Source organism: Nuphar pumila, chromosome 10, assembly GCF_984573655.1.
Source record: "Nuphar pumila chromosome 10, dmNupPumi1.hap1.1, whole genome shotgun sequence".
NCBI classification, from domain to species: Eukaryota; Viridiplantae; Streptophyta; class Magnoliopsida; order Nymphaeales; family Nymphaeaceae; genus Nuphar; species Nuphar pumila.
In genome coordinates, this window is record NC_143258.1 from 48,219,175 (window position 1) to 48,244,900 (window position 25,726).

Consider the following 25,726-nt stretch of genomic DNA (forward strand, 5'->3'; position numbering starts at 1 on the left):
AAGAAAAAGAAAAACTAACATTCACCGTATCATACATTCAATTGAAGCAGTTTGAGTTATGAAACTTATATGGAAGGATGATTCATCAAAACACATATTCTGGATGACTTGAAAAGTTATTCATAAGTTTGCTTCCTCACTGAAGGTTCCTGTGCTTCTTCCTTTGGGCAAAATGACATAACTGCAAAAAAGGGGGATAAAATGATGCTAAAGATGAATGAGATGTATGGCATGCCTGAGAGGCAGGTGAAGCCAAGTTCAAGATGCAAACCATGACAGGATTGTGGTCTACACACGGTATCTAGTGACTCAACCGAACACATAATGATCCTACAGAGGATCAGTGACTTGGGCACATATCCGTCATGACAATCAGACAGAACCAAGCTAATGGATCAGATAAACAATTGGAGGGATTACCTGACTGGACCGACTAATCAAGGGATAAACCCACGGCGACCACATGGAGAGGGAAAGGATGAATATGTAGTGATCAAGTACAGAAATTCCATTGCTATATAGTTAAAATGAAGATACGTAATGGAAATCAAAAGTATATAAATCTGGCAAAGAAAGGATTATAATGCTATAAACAAAACGCAAAAGAAACTAATTGAAGAACCGATGTCAACAATAGCTAATAGAAACTAAAAATGCATTATAAATTCCAAAAATGATGAAGAACTATTGAATCTAACATACAATAGATACTCAAAACAAGAATAATCTGGAAAAAGAAGAAAAAGAAAAAAAAAATATCGGAACATGTGTGTTCCCTTCAATATCGCACGTATGTGGATTGGTTTTGCTATCAGCAAAGCAATTACCACAAGGAGTGCTTTAACAAGATACCGAATGATGAAAACTAAGGAAATCAGAAAAGGCACAGAGGAGAAGAGTATCTCTTACTGGATTTCCGGAAGATTGATTGATCGTAGCTCTATAAAGACTCTGAAGCTTGGAGATAATTCGGGTGAGGCTTCGACTGCAAATCTTTTGCGGGATTGCTGATGCTTTGGAAGCTCATTCCTTCATTTTTGCAGAGGTTTTGCCAGAGGATTGAGAGAGCTTGCTTCGGTCGAAGGGGGAAGCACCAGCGGGAGGGGCTAATGGGAGAAGAGGGGCGATTCCATGGAGACGAAGAGAGGAAGCCATCCAAGAAGAGAGGCGCAGTGGTAGGGTGAAAACGGATCGTGAATGAGAAGAAGATGGGGAGGTAGAAGATGGATTTCTGAAGTAGAGAGAAGAGAAGGAGACCGGTGGTGTGGTGAAGACGGATGCCTAGGGTTTTCTTCTTTTGCCGATTTTAAAGAAGATGGAGAAGATTCGGGAAGGATGGGGTCGTTAGCGATAAACGGCGGGGAAAGAGGGTGCGCACATGGAGGAGGCGAAGGTGGAGGGCGAGAGCCTGTAGAAGGAGAGGGCGGCTGGGCGATGAGGGTTTCCCAGCGTGAACGAGAGGGGGGCGATTAGGGGGTCGATTAGGGTTTAAAAACTTTTTTTGGTTTTTTCAAAAAGAGGCTCCCTTAACAAGAATTTTCAAAAAAATGGTATAAGAATGAATTTTTTAGCAAAATCGACTTTAAAAAAGTTTAAACTCATTCACTTTTCTTTGAAATTTTCCATTTTTTTGGTTTTTTTGTTTTATTTTTCTATCTCGGATCTGTAGGTCTTTGACCATCTTTGTCAATATTTGAACTGAGTCTTCCGCCGGGACTCCCTCTTTAGGCTTGTTGACTGATTCAGGTTCCTCTGCCACCTTCTTGACTTGTCGCAGATGTTTCGGGACGAACACAAACTGTTCTTCCTCGAAATCCTCATCTTCTGACTCTGTACCTCCAGAGGCGCTGTCTTGCTGAACCTTCTTCTTGCTGATCCTGACATGCTTCTTTACTGGCTTCCTTTTGACCTTGGTTTTAGAGGATGTTTTCTTTGAACCTGCCCCAGCTTGCTCGACATCATTTTTGCCATCATCTTTTGAAAGATTTTATACATCGCCGGGTCGACATCATCCTCATCTGAATCATGTTTTCGGGACAATCTGGAAGAGTTCATCTCTTCCACTTCGCTGTTATCGCGTTGCTGAGCTGCCCTTCTCTCTGCTCTCGTTTGAACCATGATTGGAACTATTGGTGTTTTCTGACGAATAAATGAAAGGTTCAGATCAAAGAAATTTTGGAAGGAAAAGAGATAATGAAAGAGAATTTTAAAGAGATCTCTCGATAAAAGGATTTTATATGAAGAAGATGGAATATACGAGGAAGAGTATTTTTGAAGATGACAAGACCTTGAATATCTTTGAAAATTGCAGGCAGGATCAAAAGAATTTAAATAAGTCAGAAGAAGAAGAATACGCTTAGACTTTTGAAAGATAGGAGAAAGAATTTAAAAGAATGTCCAGGGTTTAAGAAATTTATTAGAAAATAAAGAAATAAGAAATATACCATCCTGGATTTTGAGAAAATAAAAGAATTTTTATGAAATAAATATCCAGGGTTTTGAAAGATGAGAATTTTCAAGATAATATCTACAAAAGAAACAATTTATACAAGCAATGATGCACAGAATAGCACTCCCTAGAAGCTGACTCTAAATGTAAATTTTGAAAAGGCTCGTAGGACCTTAATCCTAACTCTAAGGTTTAGATCATCTAATTCCGATCAAGATACGCCGATATACCCAAGCCGAAGCTCGAAGTACGTGGCGTAAGAATGTGTCTCCGGTTCTAAGGTAATGGCTTCCCAACATCCTTGAGCACCTACCGATATACCTCGGACTATGGCCCTTAGGTACGTGGTAGGGGGGCGCGAACCCAAATAAGTGGCCCAGTTGTGAGGCTCTCTCCCGAACTATGGTTCAATGAGACAGCCCAGCAACGTGAAGACCGGGACAATATAGGTAAGGAGGTTTTCAAAATATGTTCAACATGCAAGAAATCAGAAGGCCCTAATGCAAGTCCTAAAGAGATAGATTTAAATAAAGAGAAGCATACACTTGCATACATTGTTTTGCATTCAATCCCTAAAATTGAGGAGAGTTGTATTTAAGACCAAAGTCTAATGTGAACATGGATATAATCTCCTCAATATGGTCCTACCAAACCATACTTAGATCCTATATGCAAATAAAGCTGACATATGTAGAATAAAGACTTAGATAATATCAGAGCAAAGCAAAGGCAAAAATCCGACCAAACGAAAACGAGTCCCATCTCGGTCGTCACTTCTGTGATCATCGCAAAATTTTTCCTCTCGTAATATTCTCTCTCTTCCTTCTCTTTTCCTTTCCAACCTCGTATTTTCCTCATTTTTTAAAGGAGAAAAGATAAAAGAACGGAAAGAAAGAGAGAAGAGAAAAGAAAGAAGAGAAGAGGAACTCTTTTGCGGGTCTCACTTGACCTTAATTTTGAAGAATTTTGAAATAACTCGCCTCCGTTTTTGAAATATTTGCGGGAAAATTGAGAGACGGGATCCGCTCGTCGGTACGAGGTTCGACCGTTCCTGGCGCCTTTACCAGGGGTAATCGAACCAAGGGTCGAATTAAATGCCTTTTGCTTTGCAAAGAATTTATCTAAGTATTTATCCTAAGTCTAAAATGCACAATGAATCATGCTTGTGCAAATGCTAAGATGTATGCTCTTTTTTTAAAAAAAAAACGTTTTGAAGAATTTCCAAGTGAATCAGATAAAGTGAAGAAATGTTTTCTAACTTAGAACTTAAGATTTGAAGTTCTAAGTTTTTAGAATAATCAGAGCTTAGGAAAATGAATTTGGATCTTTGAGAGAAATGATCTTGAAACTGAAAGGAAGAAAGAAAATTTCAAAGTCGTAAGCGGACTTTGAATTTGGAAGTTTGAATGAATATTTGGAATGGAATTGAATTCTAACTTTGAAGTTTTGAAGTTAGAAGGAAATGTGGGGGATCTAAAGGAATTGAGGAATAGGAACAGTTGGAATTTCAAGATAAAATTTGAATCCAAATTCTGGATTTTTGAGTTGATTTTTGGATTTAGGATCTGAAATAGGAACTTGGTTTGAACGAAATGGAACTGGCTTTGAGAATTGGAATTTAAGGTGGAATTTGGAATTGGAATTTTGAATGGAATTGGATTCAAGATTTGGAATCCAAGATGATATTTGGATTCAAAATCTGAGATCCAAGATAGGGTTGGACTCTGGATTCCAAGATGGAATTGGATCTGAAGTCTGAGATCCAATGTAGGATTGGGTTCTGGATCCTAGAATGGATTTGGATCTAAAGTCTGAGATCCAAATGTAGAATTGGGTTCTGGATCCTAAGATGGATTTGGATCTGAAGTCTGAGATCCAAATGTAGAATTGGGTTCTGGATCCTAAGATGGATTTAGATCTAAAGTCTGAGATCCAAGAGTGGAATTGGACTCTGGATCCTAAAGAGGAATTGGATCTGATGTCTAAGATCCAATATGAGTGTTGAATCCTGGACCCTAAAATGGATTTGGAGTTAAATTCAGAAGATGAATCAAGAAATTCCATATTTAATTTGAACTTGGAAAATGAATTTTAGAAATTGAATCTTTGAATATATAAATGAATTTCAAAGTCAAATTAGACCTTGAATTTGAAGTTTTAGAAGATGAATCAAGAATCTCAAAGTTAAATTGAACTTGGAGATTGGATTGGAGTTTTGAATGAATTTGGAATTTCAGAGTCGAATTTGATTTTTTTGAGATCTGATTTGAATATGAATATAAAATGAATGTGAAATCTCAAAGTTAAATTGGACTTTGAGATTGAACATAGAATTTTGAAAAATGAAAGGATGAATCGGATTTGATAAGGATTTGAAGATAGATTGGGGAAGATATTTACATTTACTTGGAGTTTTTGAAAAAGGAATTTTGAAGACATGATGCAGTTCTATCCTAAATGATGAATGAATTTGAAGAATTTTGAAATTGGATTTGAAAAGCTATTTCATTCTTTAGATGAATTAAAATAAGATTGAAGATATAATACATCCTTGACTGTGGTCATTGGATGTATTATATAATAATCTATATTTAGATTCAAGTGAAGAATGAAACACATTTGATGCTTTTATAGAATTTAAGATGAAATTAATTCTCAATATACCCTGACTATGGCCATTGGTATATATATTGAATTAATTTTAAATTAAATTCTGATAAAAGAGGAAAATATTTACGGAAAATATGATGAATTTTGAAAACGGATCCAGTGTGGATCCAGTGTTATTTCGTAAAAGATAAGAATCCTAAGTTTTGTTTACATCTTGACTATGGCCATTGATGTAAATCATCAACTTAGGATTTATTACCTCTTATGAAATGGTGCACGTGTCATTCGTGTTCCCATTTGTGAAAAATTTTAAGAAGTAAGATGAAAATGACATGAGAGCAAGGGATCTATGATATTTATATGCTCATTCATTCTATCTAGGACTAGAAGTATAAATATTCTCATTTAAGTCCTAACTTATTACAATATATACAATTGAAGGCACAACTCCAAGTGATGGCATTTTCTATATGTTCCCCTGCAAAATACTTGGTTAAGCCAAAATGGAAGGGAATTATACACATCACCTAGATTTCAAAAGATGCCAATGGTAAGAGAAATTGCTTACTCTTATGACAGAATGATGTATATACCTACATACATACTTGAATATATTATGTATACATATATTTATATATGCATAAATTCATATATGTACATATCTACATATGCATACCACTTATGTACTTTCTATAAAATGGATGAGAGTGGTAATGTTGTAAGCGGGATGGTGCTTTTGTTAGCAAACAATACATGTGAGTGCCGTGAGGTAGATCACAATTAGTGTTACAAGGAAAATGTGAGCATGTTGGGGCATAATACAGGAGGGGTGTGACCTAATAATGAGTGGATCTAGGCAGTCTGAACCGATCCAGCAAAAACATTTCAGCTAACACATCGAACCAAACTCAATCAGCCAGGTTGAAGTGATCCTACTTGATATGTTATGACTTTAGAAATATGCAATCACATGTGATGGGGATCAGTTTTTTCTATATTATATATATGTATATATATATATATATATATATATATATATATTTAGTGTCCATATTCATTTTTCCTGTCCTAAAGAGTTTCACGCAACATTCAGATTTGGTGTGGCAGTGGTATGATGGACCTAAATAAATCTCATGATAGGCAATTTACAGAGAGAGAAAGAAAGGAAAAAAATTATTTTTTACACAATTCATGAGAAAGTTTAAACAAAATTTCTACAACTGGAATTCAAGTTAGATCTAGCAATTGATAAAATGGGTGCTGGAAGAAAAGTTTCAAACCTGTATGAGCTAACGCAGTTAGGAGTTTGCTGACAACTTGCAATGAATCAATACCCAATCAGAAATCAGTTTGAAATAATATCGACAAGCTGAGTTTCTATAGTGGCAACAAGTGGGGTACATATTATATAGATATTTGAAGATAGTGGATGTGTGAGGCTGTGGATGTGAGGAAGGCTAAATGGAGTTTAGTGCAAGGTGCAGGAAATGGCATATGCACAGGTTGCTGCAAACAACACTATAGCAACAGGGTAATGGAATGGCTAGCTGTGGGTAAAGGAATGGATTTACGAGGTGGGCATAAGTGTATGGCAGGTAAGTGGATTGCCTAGTGACATGAAAAGATAACTAAGTATGGTGTCATGAAGAAATAATATCCTGCATCAGCCTGCCGACTTATGTCTTTGCACAGTAGCCTCCTGTAGTCTGAATCAGATTGTTGGAATCAAGTTTATTGACAGCCAGACAAATCTGGAATTTGAGAGGGGTCCTGCTCTTGACGCCATCTCTGACCCCTTTTCTCCTCAGTCTACTTTGCATTTCTCTTCACTTATTCCAGGATGGTCCATCCATGGTTTTCATCGATTCTTGACCAGTCATTGGAAACATAATTTGGCCTAGAGCTTGCTTACCCTTTAGATTCCAGCAAAAATACATTTAAAGAGAGGCAAAAATTTCAAAATATCATTGTTGTTTACCTTCATGTGCAGGGAATGATGTCAATATGCAGATGATTGAAAATGTACAGGTGGTGAAGGCAACGGGATGGAACACAATGGGCAATTCAGCATATAAAGGATAAAAAAAATTGTACAATAACCACAAAAATACCTAACACAATCTACCTTCAACCTTAAGCCTGGCTCCTCTTGACTTTTCTTCAGGAAATATTATGAGCAAATGAGGTCGAATTTTTATCCAGCTTTCAACCGTAAACCACAGGATGTTGGCTTTAGTCAGGGCATTACGAGCATGAGCTTCATAACCAAATTGGCGGCGATGTTCATCAAAATGATGATGAACTGCATCAAACACGTTCCTATACTTGCATCTAGAACCCATCAAACCGACCCTTTTATTGCAGGAATTGCAGTGACTGTGTAAATTGAAATGACTGATTTGTGATAATCCGATATTGGCCTTTATGACAGACCCATATAGCATGGAATTACACCAGAGCTACTAAGTATTAAAACCAGACATAGGTTTTCCTGATAAGTCAGATGTAAATCTGATGTTAAACCATCAGATCATGACATGAACGCAGGGAGCCATGAAATGCTAATATTCAGTTATTTTTAGGTTGATTGAAACACGGATAAAAAAAAAAGCAAGACTTAATTGATGGTTAATATTGCAGTAAATCAAAGCATGCGAATATTTGAGAGAAGGTATGCAAGTATATGTATGATGTAGAATGCAGCCACATGGAATACAAACCAGGAATTAGAGAGAAAGGCGAAATCAGATTATGAGCAAAAAAAAATGAAAACATATTGACCGAAATCCAAGCCAAAAGCAAAAATGGGAAAGCAACGATTAAGCAGCAAATGTATGGTCCATCACACATAAATAAAAAAAGTAAGTCCAAGAAAACCTCTCATGGGTGTGGAGACCTTGAACTGAAATACTACAGTTTCTATGATAACATCCTGATTATTTTGCTATAGACGACCACCTGAATTTCTTGAATTGTCGATGACAATACCTTCAACATTTGTAAGATTTATTTACATACCTTGCTGGGGATAATAACTGAGACATCCATATCCTTGCCAAATATCAATTATACAGCCAAAACCTTCATTCAGGATGGGTTCCTGAAGGCAATCTCCTTTGACAGATTCATTGGCGTGATGCAAATTGGTCTCTTCCAGATACGCAGGGCTAATTCTGTCGACCCACCACATGGGCCACCACGCTCGATCGTGATCTGGAACAGAGCCTTGGCCGACCCAAAATTTTTGGTCAGAAACTGTTGGCTTTTTGCAACCTAACCAGAGATGTAATCTCTGATCTCTATAATTTCTTTCCTGTGGGTTATAGCTATCAGGTGACTCTTGCCATCAGTTATGAGGCAACTCACTACCATTTTCCACAATGAAGCCAGCGGCTACACCCTGTCTACTGTTGGGTTTTATATACGCATAAAGCAAAGAATATGACAGCCTCAGGATGTTCATTTACCACACGATATCAACGTCTGCCACAGTAACTAAGAAGAGAGAAAAAAAAAAACTAACATTCACCGTATCATACATTCAACTGAAGCAGTTTGAGTTATGAAACTTATATGGAAGGATGATTCATCAAAACACATATTCTGGATGACTTGAAAAGTTATTCATAAGTTTGCTTCCTCAGTGAAGGTTCCTGTGCTTCTTCCTTTGGGCAAAATGACATAACTGCAAAAAAGGGGGATAAAATGATGCAAAAGATGAATGAGATGTATGGCATGCCTGAGAGGCAGGTAAAGCCAAGTTCAAGATGCAAACCATGACAGGATTGTGGTCTACACACGGTAGCTAGTGACTCAACCGAACACATAATGATCCTACAGAGGATCAGTGACTTGGGCACATATCCGTCATGACAATCAGACAGAACCAAGCTAATGGATCAGATAAACAATTGGAGGGATTACCTGACTGGACCGACTAATCAAGGGATAAACCCACGGCGACCACAGGGAGAGGGAACGGATGAATATGTAGTGATCAAGTACAGAAATTCCATTGCTATATAGTTAAAATGAAGATACGTAATGGAAATCAAAAGTATATAAATCTGGCAAAGAAAGGATTATAATGCTATAAACAAAACGCAAAAGAAACTAATTGAAGAACCGATGTCAACAATAGCTAATAGAAACTAAAAATGCATTATAAATTCCAAAAATGATGAAGAACTACTGAATCTAACATACAATAGATACTCAAAGCAAGAATAATCTGGAAAAAGAAGAAAAAGAAAAAAAAAATATCGGAACATGTGTGTTCCCTTCAATATCGCACGTATGTGGATTGGTTTTGCTATCAGCAAAGCAATTACCACAAGGAGTGCTTTAACAAGATACCGAATAATGAAAACTAAGGAAATCAGAAAAGGCACAGAGGAGAAGAGTATCTCTTACTGGATTTCCGGAAGATTGATTGATCGTAGCTCTATAAAGACTCTGAAGCTTGGAGATAATTCGGGTGAGGCTTCGACTGCAAGTCTTTTGCGGGATTGCTGATGCTTTGGAAGCTCATTCCTTCGTTTTTGCAGAGGTTTTGCCAGAGGATTGAGAGAGCTTGCTTCGGTCGAAGGGGGAAGCACCAGCGGGAGGGGCTAATGGGAGAAGAGGGGCGATTCCGTGGAGAGGAAGAGAGGAAGCCATCCAAGAAGAGAGGCGCAGTGGTAGGGTGAAAACGGATCGTGAATGAGAAGAAGATGGGGAGGTAGAAGATGGATTTTTGAAGTAGAGAGAAGAGAAGGAGACCGGTGGTGTGGTGAAGACGGATGCCTAGGGTTTTCTTCTTTTGCCGATTTTAAAGAAGATGGAGAAGATTCGGGAAGGATGGGGTCGTTAGCGATAAACGGCGGGGAAAGAGGGTGCGCACATGGAGGAGGTGAAGGTGGAGGGCGAGAGCCTGTAGAAGGAGAGGGCGGCTGGGCGATGAGGGTTTCCCAGCGTGAACGAGAGGGGGGCGATTAGGGGGTCGATTAGGGTTTAAAAACTTTTTTTGGTTTTTTCAAAAAGAGGCTCCCTTAACAAGAATTTTCAAAAAAATGGTATAAGAATGAATTTTTTAGCAAAATCGACTTTAAAAAAGTTTAAACTCATTCACTTTTCTTTGAAATTTTCCATTTTTTTGGTTTTTTTGTTTTATTTTTCTATCTCGGATCTGTAGGTCTTTGACCATCTTTGTCAATATTTGAACTGAGTCTTCCGCCGGGACTCCCTCTTTAGGCTTGTTGACTGATTCAGGTTCCTCTGCCACCTTCTTGACTTGTCGCAGATGTTTCGGGACGAACACAAACTGTTCTTCCTCGAAATCCTCATCTTCTGACTCTGTACCTCCAGAGGCGCTGTCTTGCTGAACCTTCTTCTTGCTGATCCTGACATGCTTCTTTACTGGCTTCCTTTTGACCTTGGTTTTAGAGGATGTTTTCTTTGAACCTGCCCCAGCTTGCTCAGACATCATTTTTGCCATCATCTTTTGAAAGATTTTATACATCGCCGGGTCGACATCATCCTCATCTGAATCATGTTTTCGGGGCAATCTGGAAGAGTTCATCTCTTCCACTTCGCTGTTATCGCGCTGCTGAGCTGCCCTTCTCTCTGCTCTCGTTTGAACCATGATTGGAACTGTTGGTGTTTTCTGACGAATAAATGAAAGGTTCAGATCAAAGAAATTTTGGAAGGAAAAGAGATAATGAAAGAGAATTTTAAAGAGATCTCTCGATAAAAGGATTTTATATGAAGAAGATGGAATATACGAGGAAGAGTATTTTTGAAGATGACAAGACCTTGAATATCTTTGAAAATTGCAGGCAGGATCAAAAGAATTTAAATAAGTCAGAAGAAGAAGAATACGCTTAGACTTTTGAAAGATAGGAGAAAGAATTTAAAAGAATGTCCAGGGTTTAAGAAATTTATTAGAAAATAAAGAAATAAGAAATATACCATCCTGGATTTTGAGAAAATAAAAGAATTTTTATGAAATAAATATCTAGGGTTTTGAAAGATGAGAATTTTCAAGATAATATCTACAAAAGAAACAATTTATACAAGCAATGATGCACAGAATAGCACTCCCTAGAAGCTGACTCTAAATGTAAATTTTGAAAAGGCTCGTAGGACCTTAATCCTAACTCTAAGGTTTAGATCATCTAATTCCGATCAAGATACGCCGATATACCCAAGCCGAAGCTCGAAGTACGTGGCGTAAGAATGTGTCTCCGGTTCTAAGGTAATGGCTTCCCAACATCCTTGAGCACCTACCGATATACCTCGGACTATGGCCCTTAGGTACGTGGTAGGGGGGCGCGAACCCAAATAAGTGGCCCAGTTGTGAGGCTCTCTCCCGAACTATGGTTCAATGAGACAGCCCAGCAACGTGAAGACCGGGACAATATAGGTAAGGAGGTTTTCAAAATATGTTCAACATGCAAGAAATCAGAAGGCCCTAATGCAAGTCCTAAAGAGATAGATTTAAATAAAGAGAAGCATACACTTGCATACATTGTTTTGCATTCAATCCCTAAAATTGAGGAGAGTTGTATTTAAGACCAAAGTCTAATGTGAACATGGATATAATCTCCTCAATATGGTCCTACCAAACCATACTTAGATCCTATATGCAAATAAAGCTGACATATGTAGAATAAAGACTTAGATAATATCAGAGCAAAGCAAAGGCAAAAATCCGACCAAACGAAAACGAGTCCCATCTCGGTCGTCACTTCTATGATCATCGCAAAATTTTTCCTCTCGTAATATTCTCTCTCTTCCTTCTCTTTTCCTTTCCAACCTCGTATTTTCCTCATTTTTTAAAGGAGAAAAGATAAAAGAACGGAAAGAAAGAGAGAAGAGAAAAGAAAGAAGAGAAGAGGAACTCTTTTGCGGGTCTCACTTGACCTTAATTTTGAAGAATTTTGAAATAACTCGCCTCCGTTTTTGAAATATTTGCGGGAAAATTGAGAGACAGGATCCGCTCGTCGGTACGAGGTTCGACCGTTCCTGGCGCCTTTACCAGGGGTAATCGAACCAAGGGTCGAATTAAATGCCTTTTGCTTTGCTAAGAATTTATCTAAGTATTTATCCTAAGTCTAAAATGCACAATGAATCATGCTTGTGCAAATGCTAAGATGTATGCTCTTTTTTTTTTAAAAAACGTTTTGAAGAATTTCCAAGTGAATCAGATAAAGTGAAGAAATGTTTTCTAACTTAGAACTTAAGATTTGAAGTTCTAAGTTTTTAGAATAATCAGAGCTTAGGAAAATGAATTTGGATCTTTGAGAGAAATGATCTTGAAAGTGAAAGGAAGAAAGAAAATTTCAAAGTCGTAAACGGACTTTGAATTTGGAAGTTTGAATGAATATTTGGAATGGAATTGAATTCTAACTTTGAAGTTTTGAAGTTAGAAGGAAATGTGGGGGATCTAAAGGAATTGAGGAATAGGAACAGTTGGAATTTCAAGATGAAATTTGAATCCAAATTCTGGATTTTTGAGTTGATTTTTGGATTTAGGATCTGAAATAGGAACTTGGTTTGAACGAAATGGAACTGGTCTTGAGAATTGGAATTTAAGGTGGAATTTGGACTTGGAATTTTGAATGGAATTGGATTCAAGATTTGGAATCCAGGATGATATTTGGATTCAAAATCTGAGATCCAAGATAGGGTTGGACTCTGGATCCCAAGATAGAATTGGATCTGAAGTCTGAGATCCAATGTAAGATTGGGTTCTGGATCCTAGAATGGATTTGGATCTAAAGTCTGAGATCCAAATCTAGAATTGGGTTCTGGATCCTAAGATGGATTTGGATCTGAAGTCTGAGATCCAAATATAGAATTGGGTTCTGGATCCTAAGATGGATTTAGATCTGAAGTCTAAGATCCAAGAGTGGAATTGGACTCTGGATCCTAAAGAGGAATTGGATCTGATGTCTGAGATCCAATATGATTGTTGAATCCTGGACCCTAAAATGGATTTGGAGTTAAATTCAGAAGATGAATCAAGAAATTCCAGATTTAATTTGAACTTGGAAAATGAATTTTAGAAATTGAATCTTTGAATATATAAATGAATTTCAAAGTCAAATTAGACCTTGAATTTGAAGTTTTAGAAGATGAATCAAGAATCTCAAAGTTAAATTGAACTTGGAGATTGGATTGGAGTTTTGAATGAATTTGGAATTTCAGAGTCAAATTTGATTTTTTTGAGATCTGATTTGAATATGAATATAAAATGAATGTGAAATCTCAAAGTTAAATTGGACTTTGAGATTAAACATAGAATTTTGAAAAATGAAAGGATGAATCGGATTTGATAAGGATTTGAAGATAGATTGGGGAAGATATTTACATTTACTTGGAGTTTTTGAAAAAGGAATTTTGAAGACATGATACAGTTCTATCCTAAATGATGAATGAATTTGAAGAATTTTGAAATTGGATTTGAAAAGCTATTTCATTCTTTAGATGAATTAAAATAAGATTGAAGATATAATACATCCTTGACTGTGGTCATTGGATGTATTATATAATAATTTATATTTAGATTCAAGTGAAGAATGAAACACATTTGATGCTTTTATAGAATTTAAGATGAAATTAATTCTCAATATACCCTGACTATGGCCATTGGTATATATATTGAATTAATTTTAAATTAAATTCTGATAAAAGAGGAAAATATTTAAGGAAAATATGATGAATTTTGAAAACGGATCCAGTGTGGATCCAGTGTTATTTCGTAAAAGATAAGAATCCTAAGTTTTGTTTACATCTTGACTATGGCCATTGATGTAAATCATCAACTTAGGATTTATTACCTCTTATGAAATGGTGCACGTGTCATTCGTGTTCCCATTTGTGAAAAAATTTAAGAAGTAAGATGAAAATGACATGAGAGCAAGGGATCTATGATATTTATATGCTCATTCATTCTATCTAGAACTAGAAGTATAAATATTCTCATTTAAGTCCTAACTTATTACAATATATACAATTGAAGGCACAACTCCAAGTGATGGCATTTTCTATATGTTCCCCTGCAAAATACTTGGTTAAGCCAAAATGGAAGGGAATTATACACATCACCTAGATTTCAAAAGATGCCAATGGTAAGAGAAATTGCTTACTCTTATGACAGGATGATGTATATACCTACATACATACTTGAATATATTATGTATACATATATTTATATATGCATAAATTCATATATGTACATATCTACATATGCATACTGTGCTTTTGTTAGCAAACAATACATGTGAGTGCCGTGAGGTAGATCACAATTAGTGTTACAAGGAAAATGTGAGCATGCTGGGGCATAATACAGGAGGGGTGTGACCTAATAATGAGTGGATCTAGGCAGTCTGAACCGATCCAGCAAAAACATTTCAGCTAACACATCGAACCAAACTCAATCAGCCAGGTTGAAGTGATCCTACTTGATATGTTATGACTTTAGAAATATGCAATCACATGTGATGGGGATCAGTCTTTTCTATATTATATATATGTATATATATATATATATATATATATATATATATATATATATATATATATATATATATATATATATATTTTTAGTGTCCATATTCATTTTTCCTGTCCTAAAGAGTTTCACGCAACATTCAGATTTGGTGTGGCAGTGGTATGATGGACCTAAATAAATCTCATGATAGGCAATTTACAGAGAGAGAAAGAAAGGAAAAAAAATATTTTTTACACAATTCATGAGAAAGTTTAAACAAAATTTCTACAACTGGAATTCAAGTTAGATCTAGCAATTGATAAAATGGGTGCTGGAAGAAAAGTTTCAAACCTGTATGAGCTAACGCAGTTAGGAGTTTGCTGACAACCTGCAATGAATCAATACCCAATCAGAAATCAGTTTGAAATAATATCGACAAGCTGAGTTTCTATAGTGGCAACAAGTGGGGTACATATTATATAGATATTTGAAGATAGTGGTTGTGTGAGGTTGTGGATGTGAGGAAGGCTAAATGGAGTTTAGTGCAAGGTGCAGGAAATGGCATATGCACAGGTTGCTGCAAACAACACTGTAGCAACAGGGTAATGGAATGGCTAGCTGTGGGTAAAGGAATGGATTTACGAGGTGGGCATAAGTGTATGGCAGGTAAGTGGATTGCCTAGTGACATGAAAAGATAACTAAGTATGGTGTCATGAAGAAATAATATCCTGCATCAGCCTGCCGACTTATGTCTTTGCACAGTAGCCTCCTGTAGTCTGAATCAGATTGCTGGAATCAAGTTTATTGACAGCCAGACAAATCTGGAATTTGAGAGGGGTCCTGCTCTTGACGCCATCTCTGACCCCTTTTCTCCTCAGTCTACTTTGCATTTCTCTTCACTTATTCCAGGATGGTCCATTCATGGTTTTCATCGATTCTTGACCAGTCATTGGAAACATAATTTGGCCTAGAGCTTGCTTACCCTTTAGATTCCAGCAAAAATACATTTAAAGAGAGGCAAAAATTTCAAAATATCATTGTTGTTTACCTTCAGGTGCAGGGAATGATGTCAATATGCAGATGATTGAAAATGTACAGGTGGTGAAGGCAACGGGATGGAACACAATGGGCAATTCAGCATATAAAGGATAAAAAAAATTGTACAATAACCACAAAAATACCTAACACAATCTACCTTCAACCTTAAGCCTGGCTCCTCTTGACTTTTCTTCAGGAAATATTATGAGCAAATGAGGTCAAATTTTTATCCAGCTTTCAACCGTAAACCACAGGATGTTGGCTTTAGTCAGGGCATTACGAGCATGAGCTTCATAACCAAATTCGCGGCGATGTTCATCAAAATGATGATGAACTGCATCAAACACGTTCCTATACTTGCATCTAGAACCCATCAAACCGACGCTTTTATTGTAGGAATTGCAGTGACTGTGTAAATTGAAATGACTGATTTGTGATAATCCGATATTGGCCTTTATGATAGACCCATATAGCATGGAATTACACCAGAGCTACTAAGTATTAAAACCAGACATAGGTTTTCCTGATAAGTCAGATGTAAATCTGATGTTAAACCATCAGATCATGACATGAACGCAGGGAGCCATGAAATGCTAATATTCAGTTATTTTTAGGTTGATTGAAACAGGGATAAAAAAAAAAGCAAGACTTAATTGATGATTAATATTGCAGTCAATCAAAGCATGCGAATATTTGAGAGAAGGTATGCGAGTATATGTATGATGTAGAATGCAGCCACATGGAATACAAACCAGGAATTAGAGAGAAAGGCGAAATCAGATTATGAGCAAAAAAAATGAAAACATATTGACAGAAATCCAAGCCAAAAGCAAAAATGGGAAAGCAACGATTAAGCAACAAATGTATGGTCCATCACACATAAATAAAAACAGTAAGTCCAAGAAAACCTCTCATGGGTGTGGAGACCTTGAACTGAAATACTACAGTTTCTATGATAACATCCTGATTATTTTGCTATAGACGACCACCTGAATTTCTTGAATTGTCGATGACAATACCTTCAACATTTATAAGATTTATTTACATACCTTGCTGGGGATAATAACTGAGACATCCATATCCTTGCCAAATATCAATTATACAGCCAAAACCTTCATTCAGGATGGGTTTCTGAAGGCAATCTCCTTTGACAGATTCATTGGCGTGATGCAAATTGGTCTCTACCAGATACGCATGGCTAATTCTGTCGACCCACCATATGGGCCACCACGCTTGATCTTGATCTGGAACAGAGCCTTGGCCGACCCAAAATTTTGGTCAGAAACTGTTGGCTTTTTGCAACCTAACCAGAGATGTAATCTCTGATCTCTATAATTTCTTTCCTGTGGGTTATAGCTATCAGGTGACTCCTGCCATCAGTTATGAGGCAACTCACTACCATTTTCCACAATGAAGCCAGCGGCTACACCCTGTCTACTGTTGGGTTTTATATACGCATAAAGCAAAGAATATGACAGCCTCAGGATGTTCATTTACCACACGATATCAACGTCTGCCACAGTAACTAAGAAGAGAGAAAAAAAAAAAGAAAAACTAACATTCACCGTATCATACATTCAACTGAAGCAGTTTGAGTTATGAAACTTATATGGAAGGATGATTCATCAAAACACATATTCTGGATGACTTGAAAAGTTATTCATAAGTTTGCTTCCTCACTGAAGGTTCCTGTGCTTCTTCCTTTGGGCAAAATGACATAACTGCAAAAAAGGGGGATAAAATGATGCTAAAGATGAATGAGATGTATGGCATGCCTGAGAGGCAGGTGAAGCCAAGTTCAAGATGCAAACCATGACAGGATTGTGGTCTACACACGGTAGCTAGTGACTCAACCGAACACATAATGATCCTACAGAGGATCAGTGACTTGGGCACATATCCGTCATGACAATCAGACAGAACCAAGCTAATGGATCAGATAAACAATTGGAGGGATTACCTGACTGGACCGACTAATCAAGGGATAAACCCACGGCGACCACAGGGAGAGGGAACGGATGAATATGTAGTGATCAAGTACAGAAATTCCATTGCTATATAGTTAAAATGAAGATACGTAATGGAAATAAAAAGTATATAAATCTGGCAAAGAAAGGATTATAATGCTATAAACAAAACGCAAAAGAAACTAATTGAAGAACCGATGTCAACAATAGCTAATAGAAACTAAAAATGCATTATAAATTCCAAAAATGATGAAGAACTACTGAATCTAACATACAATAGATACTCAAAACAAGAATAATCTGGAAAAAGAAGAAGAAGAAAAAAAAATATCGGAACATGTATGTTCCCTTCAATATCGCACGTATGTGGATTGGTTTTGCTATCAGCAAATCAATTACCACAAGGAGTGCTTTAACAAGATACCGAATGATGAAAACTAAGGAAATCAGAAAAGGCACAGAGGAGAAGAGTATCTCTTACTGGATTTCCGGAAGATTGATTGATTGTAGCTCTATAAAGACTCTGAAGCTTGGAGATAATTCGGGTGAGGCTTTGACTGCAAGTCTTTTGCGGGATTGCTGATGCTTTGGAAGCTCATTCCTTCGTTTTTGCAGAGGTTTTGCCAGAGGATTGAGAGAGCTTGCTTCGGTCGAAGGGGGAAGCACCAGCGGGAGGGGCTAATGGGAGAAGAGGGGCGATTCCCTGGAGAGGAAGAGAGGAAGCCATCCAAGAAGAGAGGCGCAGTGGTAGGGTGAAAACGGATCGTGAATGAGAAGAAGATGGGGAGGTAGAAGATGGATTTCTGAAGTAGAGAGAAGAGAAGGAGACCGGTGGTGTGGTGAAGATGGATGCCTAGGGTTTTCTTCTTTTGCCGATTTTAAAGAAGATGGAGAAGATTCGGGAAGGATGGGGTCGTTAGCGATAAACGGCGGGGAACGCACATGGAGGAGGTGAAGGTGGAGGGCGAGAGCCTGTAGAAGGAGAGGGCGGCTGGGCGATGAGGGTTTCCCAGCGTGAACGAGAGGGGGGCGATTAGGGGGTCGATTAGGGTTTAAAAACTTTTTTTGGTTTTTTCAAAAAGAGGCTCCCTTAACAAGAATTTTCAAAAAAATGGTATAAGAATGAAATTTTTAGCAAAATCGACTTTAAAAAAGTTTAAACTCATTCACTTTTCTTTGAAATTTTCCATTTTTTTGGTTTTTTTGTTTTATTTTTCTATCTTTTTGTAGAAAAGTCCTAAGGTTTACGAGAAATAAAGATTTAAAACTGATTTTTTTGTATTTTTTGCAAAAACATTTACAAAATAGTCTTTTGAGAATTCGGGTTCTTATTTTTTTGAAATTTTTCTCAAAGAGGGGGATCGGATCGGATCCGATTTGGATCAAAATTGGGTCAGAGCTAAGACTTTGGATCTGAATTCTAACGAATCCAAGGAATGAATGAAATTTTTGGTTAAAAATTTACCCGATTATTCAGAGGACGGAGGTCAGGGGCAAAAAGGTCATTTTGGATTTTTGAAAAATTTGGGGTGTTCACACCAGCTCGTATGTCACAAGCTCGAACCATGCTCAAGTAGCTTACCACTAGCCAGAGTCAAGCCCAAGTTGGTTAGTTTTGCATAAAGAAAATATTTTTGGAGGAAAAACAATGACAGTTTAGTTCACTCGCTACTTTAAAATAAAAATTAATAATAACAAAAATAATTTTACTTCCCCTTAAATATTCATGAATTTCATAAGTAACCACCTCCAAAAATTTAGTCTAGCCAAAATTTCAATTGTTTATACAATTGAACAAATTTGCCCATATATAATTGTGGACAACATGCATGGCAGGCCACAGCCCAATGAAGTTCAGCCTTGCCAAAGGGCTAAGCTAAGCCAGCCAAGGGCCTCTAAGCCAGGCTCACATGAGCCAGCCACCCAAGATATTTAAATGGGGGCTAACAGCAGGGCTGAACCAGGCAGGCTCATGTTACCAGGAACCAAAATGGATACCAGAAGCGTGAAGCGAAAGTGGGGAAGCGAGTAGTGTGAAACAAAAAACGGGATTCATATATGAAACAATTATGTAAGTTCATTAAAAAATGAAAAGAAAACACATAGAAAGCAATATGAAGCGCGGGTGGAAGCATAATAAATGACATGAACACAAATATAATACTTATATAAAACCAACATGCACGCTTATTATAAAAAATTATAATTTTCAAATATAGAAAATGTAAGAAGTGAGGGGAAATTGAGTAGAAAGTAATAGGCAAGAGGGCAAATTCTCCACTAAAGGGAATCAAGTTTTCCATATTTTCTCATATTTTGGTAGGCAGGTTTCCCAAATCTTTCCCTCCTTTCGAGGAAACAAGAAAAGTAAGCTTCCCCATGTAGCAAGAAGCTTCCAGTAACTATGGGCTGACCCCAGTCTTATAGGCCTATTCATCCACCAAACACATTTAAATGGTGGATAATGAGCTAGGTTGCACCAGGCTCGCCCAGGTCTTATTTTCTTCAGGCTGACCGGCCTATTGACGAGCCCCAAACCAATAAAGCCTAGCTTGGGCTTTTGATGAGCTAGGTCTCTAAGCTCAGTTGAGCAGAGACTCTAATGACAGCCCATGCTTGATGAAAATGGGTCAGACCACTTTCATTATCAAGGCTAAAAGATGATCTAAGATGAGAGAGAGAGAGAGAGAGAGGTGCAAGTTATGACAGAAACTAATAAAAAGGAATGAGGTGATAGATAGGCATGTAATTAAAAAACTAAAAATAAAGACCAGCTAAACCACCTAAGAGTCGAGTGACGCACAAGCTATTTATTTATCAGCTGTCACAGGGACACGCCTTTCTAGAAGTTGTCCCATGTCTCGTCTATTTTGCATGTCTAGCTACCAACACCAAAAGCCACATTAGCATGTCTCAGCGCTGTAACCGCGTGTTAGAGAACACCCAAAACCCGTGTTGGTACTGTGTCGCCGAGAAACCGATAAATTGTTTAAAACAATATATGATAAAAAAAACGCCAAAAGTTATTTTACCTCAAATGCTTTTTGCCAAAAAAAGACAATAAAATTTAAATGCTCCAGTCAGTTTCTAACAGATAGGGATGGCAGTGGACCAGGGGACAACAGGGCCCCGCCCCATTTGGACCGGGGATGAACGGCATGAAACGGGGATGGAGGCGGAGATGAAGGTTAAAATTTATCCCCATGCGGGGATGGACTTATGCTTTCCCCCACCCCGCCCCCGTCTTAATCCCTGCCTTTCCCCATCCCGCGCCGTCCGCAATCCTTTAAGGAATGACTATAGACCGAGGGAAAACAGGGCCCCACCCCGCCTCACCACCGTTTGGACCGGGGATGGAGGACATGAAACGGGGATGGAGGCGGAGGTGGAGGTTAAAATCCATCCCCATGCAGGGATGGAGGCAGGGATGACGGTCCAGATTTTGAAATGGGGCGGGGTGGAGACCTTGTCCCCCGCCCGCCCCCCCATCCACTGCCATCCCTACCTAACAGATACCACCACCATATCATTACAGCTGCATTTTTTGTTTTAATCTCAAGGCATGAGTTAACTTATCTGAAGTGGAGAACCCTAGAAAGGTACATAATCAGAGCAAGAACTTTGAAGCAGCCAGCAACAATGACACAAATCAATAAACCTTTACTTTGGATGGGAGGACCAAGTATGTGAGATACAGCAATCTCGAAAATTGACGCAATCTCATTTGAGACAAATCATGCATAATGGATGCATAAAGACAGGACATCAACAGTTCAAGGAGCAAATTGCATCAAAATGGCAAAGCACAGCATTTTGCACCTCTACAATAATCAAGAAACACGACGACGCACGCATATGTTACAAGAACCCAAGCACCTGCTCCCAAACTAATTTCTAACCATTTCTAAACCAGCAAAGACAAACTGACCCATGCCCAAGACCATGTGAAGTTTCACCTCATGAAACTAGAACACGGCTGATGGCGCTTTGCGCCCAAGATGCTGTCTCCTTGAGCTGTGCATCATCGGACTCCAAGCATTCCCCAAGGAATTCTATGTAGAACGATGAGCCCTTGAACAGCATCGAGGTATTCACTCCAAGAGTATCTGCTAGGTCACCCAACACACCAACTGCAGCTTTGGTCACACTCTCATCCCTACATAAACAAACAAGAAGATTTCATCAGCAGAAACACCAAAAATAACAAATTTGTGTAGCTATGCAAAGACATTGAAGCCAAATAAACATGTAATGTCAACAAGATTAATGTAGAAACAGGACCATGTAAGTTTTCCCCGTGATATAGATGGAAAATAGAAGATGAAAAGGCATTACCTATCCTTATCCTGGAAGACTGCCTCTATAAATTGCAGGAGGTGACTTGCATAGGGCATCATCAGTTCTGCTTTGGAATTTTTAAAACCTTGCAGGATACCTGAGTATGCTTCAAAAATGCCTCGCCTTAGTTGATTGCCATAATCAAACATTTCTTCATCTTGGCCACCGAGCCTAGCACAGACTTCAGAGGCGCCTTGTAGCATGGGCATGGCATATGGAAGGTACTTCTCAAAATTCTGTTCAATGGCCAGAGCAATATCCCCAAAACAAGAAAAGATGGGAGGCTTCACAGATCGATGCAACATGCTACTAGAAAGATCTTTGAGAAGGTGGGTCATGATGCCATCACAGTACTTGAGAACCTTATCATCCAGTGCACGGCAGATATCACCAACAACCCCCACCGATATCGCACAAACTTGGTATTCTTCAAAGTTCTGCAAACCCATTTCCAAGTACTTATAAAACTCTGGCATATATTTGTCAAATTCAGGACCAGTAGCATATGCCAATGATCCAATAGCAAGCATCGCTTCTTCGTGGACAGTGGTACTCCTACAAGCAAACACCCCCAAAAACAGGCTCATAATTCGATCTGCTGCCTGGAGAATAGTGGCTTTAGCAGCCTCAGATGCAGACATCTTTTGGATGATCACCTGGATTACACCACAGAGTAAAGCTTGCAGGTCCCCTTGCTTTTCTCTATCATCTGAAGAGATTATCTGCATTTTCATGGTTTGTTCTAATCTATCCAAGATAACAGGAATTAGTTGTTCAATAATCTTGGCATCTTCCAACAGGTTTGCACATCTTATCACTTCATTCAAGGTCTCATAAGCAGCAGACCTGAGCCGAGAATCTATGGCATCCTTCCGATCAACTGCCGAGAGGAGAGAGCTGATTATTTCATGAAGATATGGTGACAGAGCCATGGAAGTTGGTGAGTCCTCAAAACCTTGGGCAAGAAAGTAAATTGCACCGCAAACCTTTTCAGCAACATTAGGAGCATCCTTCAAGCTCTGCAGCAACACTCCTAGAACTTGCTGGAGATTGGAAGGAGATATTACTGATGACTTCAAGTCAGGGGCATGCAGGAGCTCAAATATCCTACTGAGTGTCCAAGCAGTAGTATCCTTCACATGGCTACTTCCGTCCTGCATCAAGGCATTGAGCATGAATGGCAAACCCATCTGAACAAGCGGTGCAAGCTTTTCAATTGATGGCCCTTCAAGAATGGATCCAAAAGCATATGTAGCTGCTTCTCTGCAGTGCCAATCAGGCTTTGTAATGTTACTTTCAACAAATGGGATCACAAGCGGTACAATATCATCGCCCACAGTTCTGGCCACAAGACCCAAACAAGTGCCCCCAGCCATTGCAAGATTCCATGCACCTTCGTCCTGATCCTGATCTTCTTCCTGCTTTGTTAGTGTCTCTAGAAGGAGAGGGACAAGGACTGGCAAAGCCTGCTTTATAAAGTGAGAATGGGGAGCACTAGAGTAATCATCCTCGCCCATGTCACATTCTTCCTGAATTTCAATCTCTTCATCACAAATAGAGCTCCAAAACTCTACTGCCTGAAGGGCCACTGATTCTTCATCGTTTTTTATGGCATTGGACGTCAGTTCAAAAAGGTTCTGCATGTAAGGAGCAAGGACTTCATAGTAGGTAGATGAAATAGAGACCAAACACTCAAATGCAGCTTGCCTTATTTCCATCTCCTTTGAAATTGCAGCCTCGCATATAACCTTCATTATGTAATTCCTCTCCATCTCATTCTCAAAATTGGTTTGTGCAAAATCCAGAGCATTATAAAGAGCACTGGTTGCAGAGAGCCTGACATTGCTATTGGGCTCATTTTGGCTCATTCCTTGGACTACAGCAGTGAGAACAGAATTGACTTGATCCTGTTCAAGGTCTTGAGGAGAAATCTCCTCGCAGACATAGCCAAGAGTCTCCAGAGTTGCCTGCTTCAGCCAAGCAATAACATTTTCCTGCAGATTCTGAGGAGGGGAAGTCATATTAGCAAGAAGATGGCAGATGAGATTGGGCCACTCCTTTCTAGGAATTTCAATTGCAGCAATCTTGGCGATGACCTGAGAAGAAGTGTGTCTTGCTTCTTGTACAGATGAGGCAAGTGTTCTCATGAGTAGGTCCTTAATCTGCGACTTAAGAGAAGGATCAAGGGAGACCCATTTTTGTAGAAGTTCTTCCTTCCTAGTAGCCTCCTTTGCATCCAAAGAGTTCTTCAGGATAATACCAGCTAACCTTCTGCTCTCCACAGGCTTTTCATCACTCGAGAGCTCAACAGATAGCGAAAGAAGGAAAATTGGGAGATTTTGCTCTTGGAACTGTTTAAGATTGTCTTCAGCAATCTTACGGACGTTACCATCCGCAGATTGAGCATTCAGCAGAGCCTGAGTGATCTCTAACGCCATCCTTACAACAACCAAACAACAACAAAAAACAATCCTTTTTTCAGTTGTTTTGACCAAAATCACAAATAAACAACAGCAAACAGAATACCAATGAATTCGAACAGAAGCAACCCAATAAAACGAAAAGACCCATAACTTCGAAACTAACTTAAGATAACTAATAACACTCTCGACATAGTAATATCGAAAACAATGTACACAAATAAACATAGAAAGTCACCATAAATCGATCCACAAAACCCCCACAACTGAAACCAGTTTTGGACACCAGCCCAACCTTAAACACTGAAAACCCAGAAATGAAAAAGGAAACATAATCCTTTTCTACCCAAATAGACACCAAAGGACGCCATATATCACCAATTCATCCATACCCACAGATTGTAACAATGATATTATCACCAAGAAGGATCCAAGCAACGCCTAATTTAATAACACGAACGCAAAGTACATATGAATCCCAAAGAAGCAAAGCACACCATATCTTTTCACATAAAACCCACAAGCGAGAACCACGATTCTTCGGTAGAAAAAGTTATTAAAAATACACCAACAAAAAAAAAACAAGTTTAAGACCATATGAAATCGATCCACAAAACCCTTACGCAATAGGAAAAATTGGAAACCACCAAAAATCTCCAGAAACAACCCAAAAGAGAGAACAGCAGAACCACCAAACGCAATCTCAATATACGAGAAAAAATAACAAGAAAACTTCACTACTCGATTCTATCGCTCTGAAAACACAAAAATCCAGCTACAAGCGCACAAAAAAAATCACAGAAAATTAAAAAATAAAGATAAAAAAACGGTAGCGATCAATCGAATACCTTGGCTAGCGATTGAACTCGATTGAAGAAGAGAGGCAGAGGGGCGCCCTCGATCGAGAGAGAGAGAGAGAGAGAGAGGGGGGGGGGTATGAAGGAGAGGGGTTACGTATTATACTCCGGGGGAGCGTAGCAGGAAGATCTAAGGCTTAGGGGTCTGAAGACGGACGGCTTCAATCTTTTCGGACGACGCGATGGAAAGATATCAGCCGTTCGTCAGCTTAAACCCAACGGCGATTGGGGTTTTCGAATGTTGGGAGGAGCGGGAGGGCGAGGCGCAGCTTCGTTTTGGAAACCCTCGGGCAGGGAAAGGGGCTGCCCGAGATACCGAGACAACCTACACAAGGGGAAAAGAAACCCTAGTTTTCTTTTGAAACGAGGCTGCCCGATGGCCTCTGCCCTAAGTTTTCATAATCTTTTGCCACGTGTCATTGGCTTGAGATGCCGTCCCACGAGATGGATCTGTTAAGGACGGCCCCCAACTTTTTCGTTTCGAGCAAGGTGCAGTCAAAGCGTTGACTGGGTCCTATCCTGGTTGTGCCTTGGGCTGGACCCTGAGCAGGTCTTGGTCAGGGTTTCCAAC

At 38.7% G+C, this 25,726-nt stretch overlaps 1 protein-coding gene across 1 annotated transcript; it reads right to left on the reverse strand.

Moving 5' to 3' along the window:
• Positions 1-21,180: 21,180 nt before the first annotated feature.
• On the reverse strand, positions 21,181-25,486 carry LOC149826802 (importin subunit beta-1-like). The gene is made up of 3 exons (XM_090018987.1): positions 25,147-25,486; positions 21,876-24,317; positions 21,181-21,696 (listed from the first exon to the last, which is right to left on the reverse strand). The coding sequence occupies exons 2-3, from the start codon at positions 24,314-24,316 to the stop codon at positions 21,498-21,500; spliced, it is 2,640 nt and encodes an 879-aa protein (XP_089875113.1). The 5' UTR covers position 24,317; positions 25,147-25,486; the 3' UTR covers positions 21,181-21,497.
• Between the last annotated feature and the right edge of the window lie 240 nt (positions 25,487-25,726).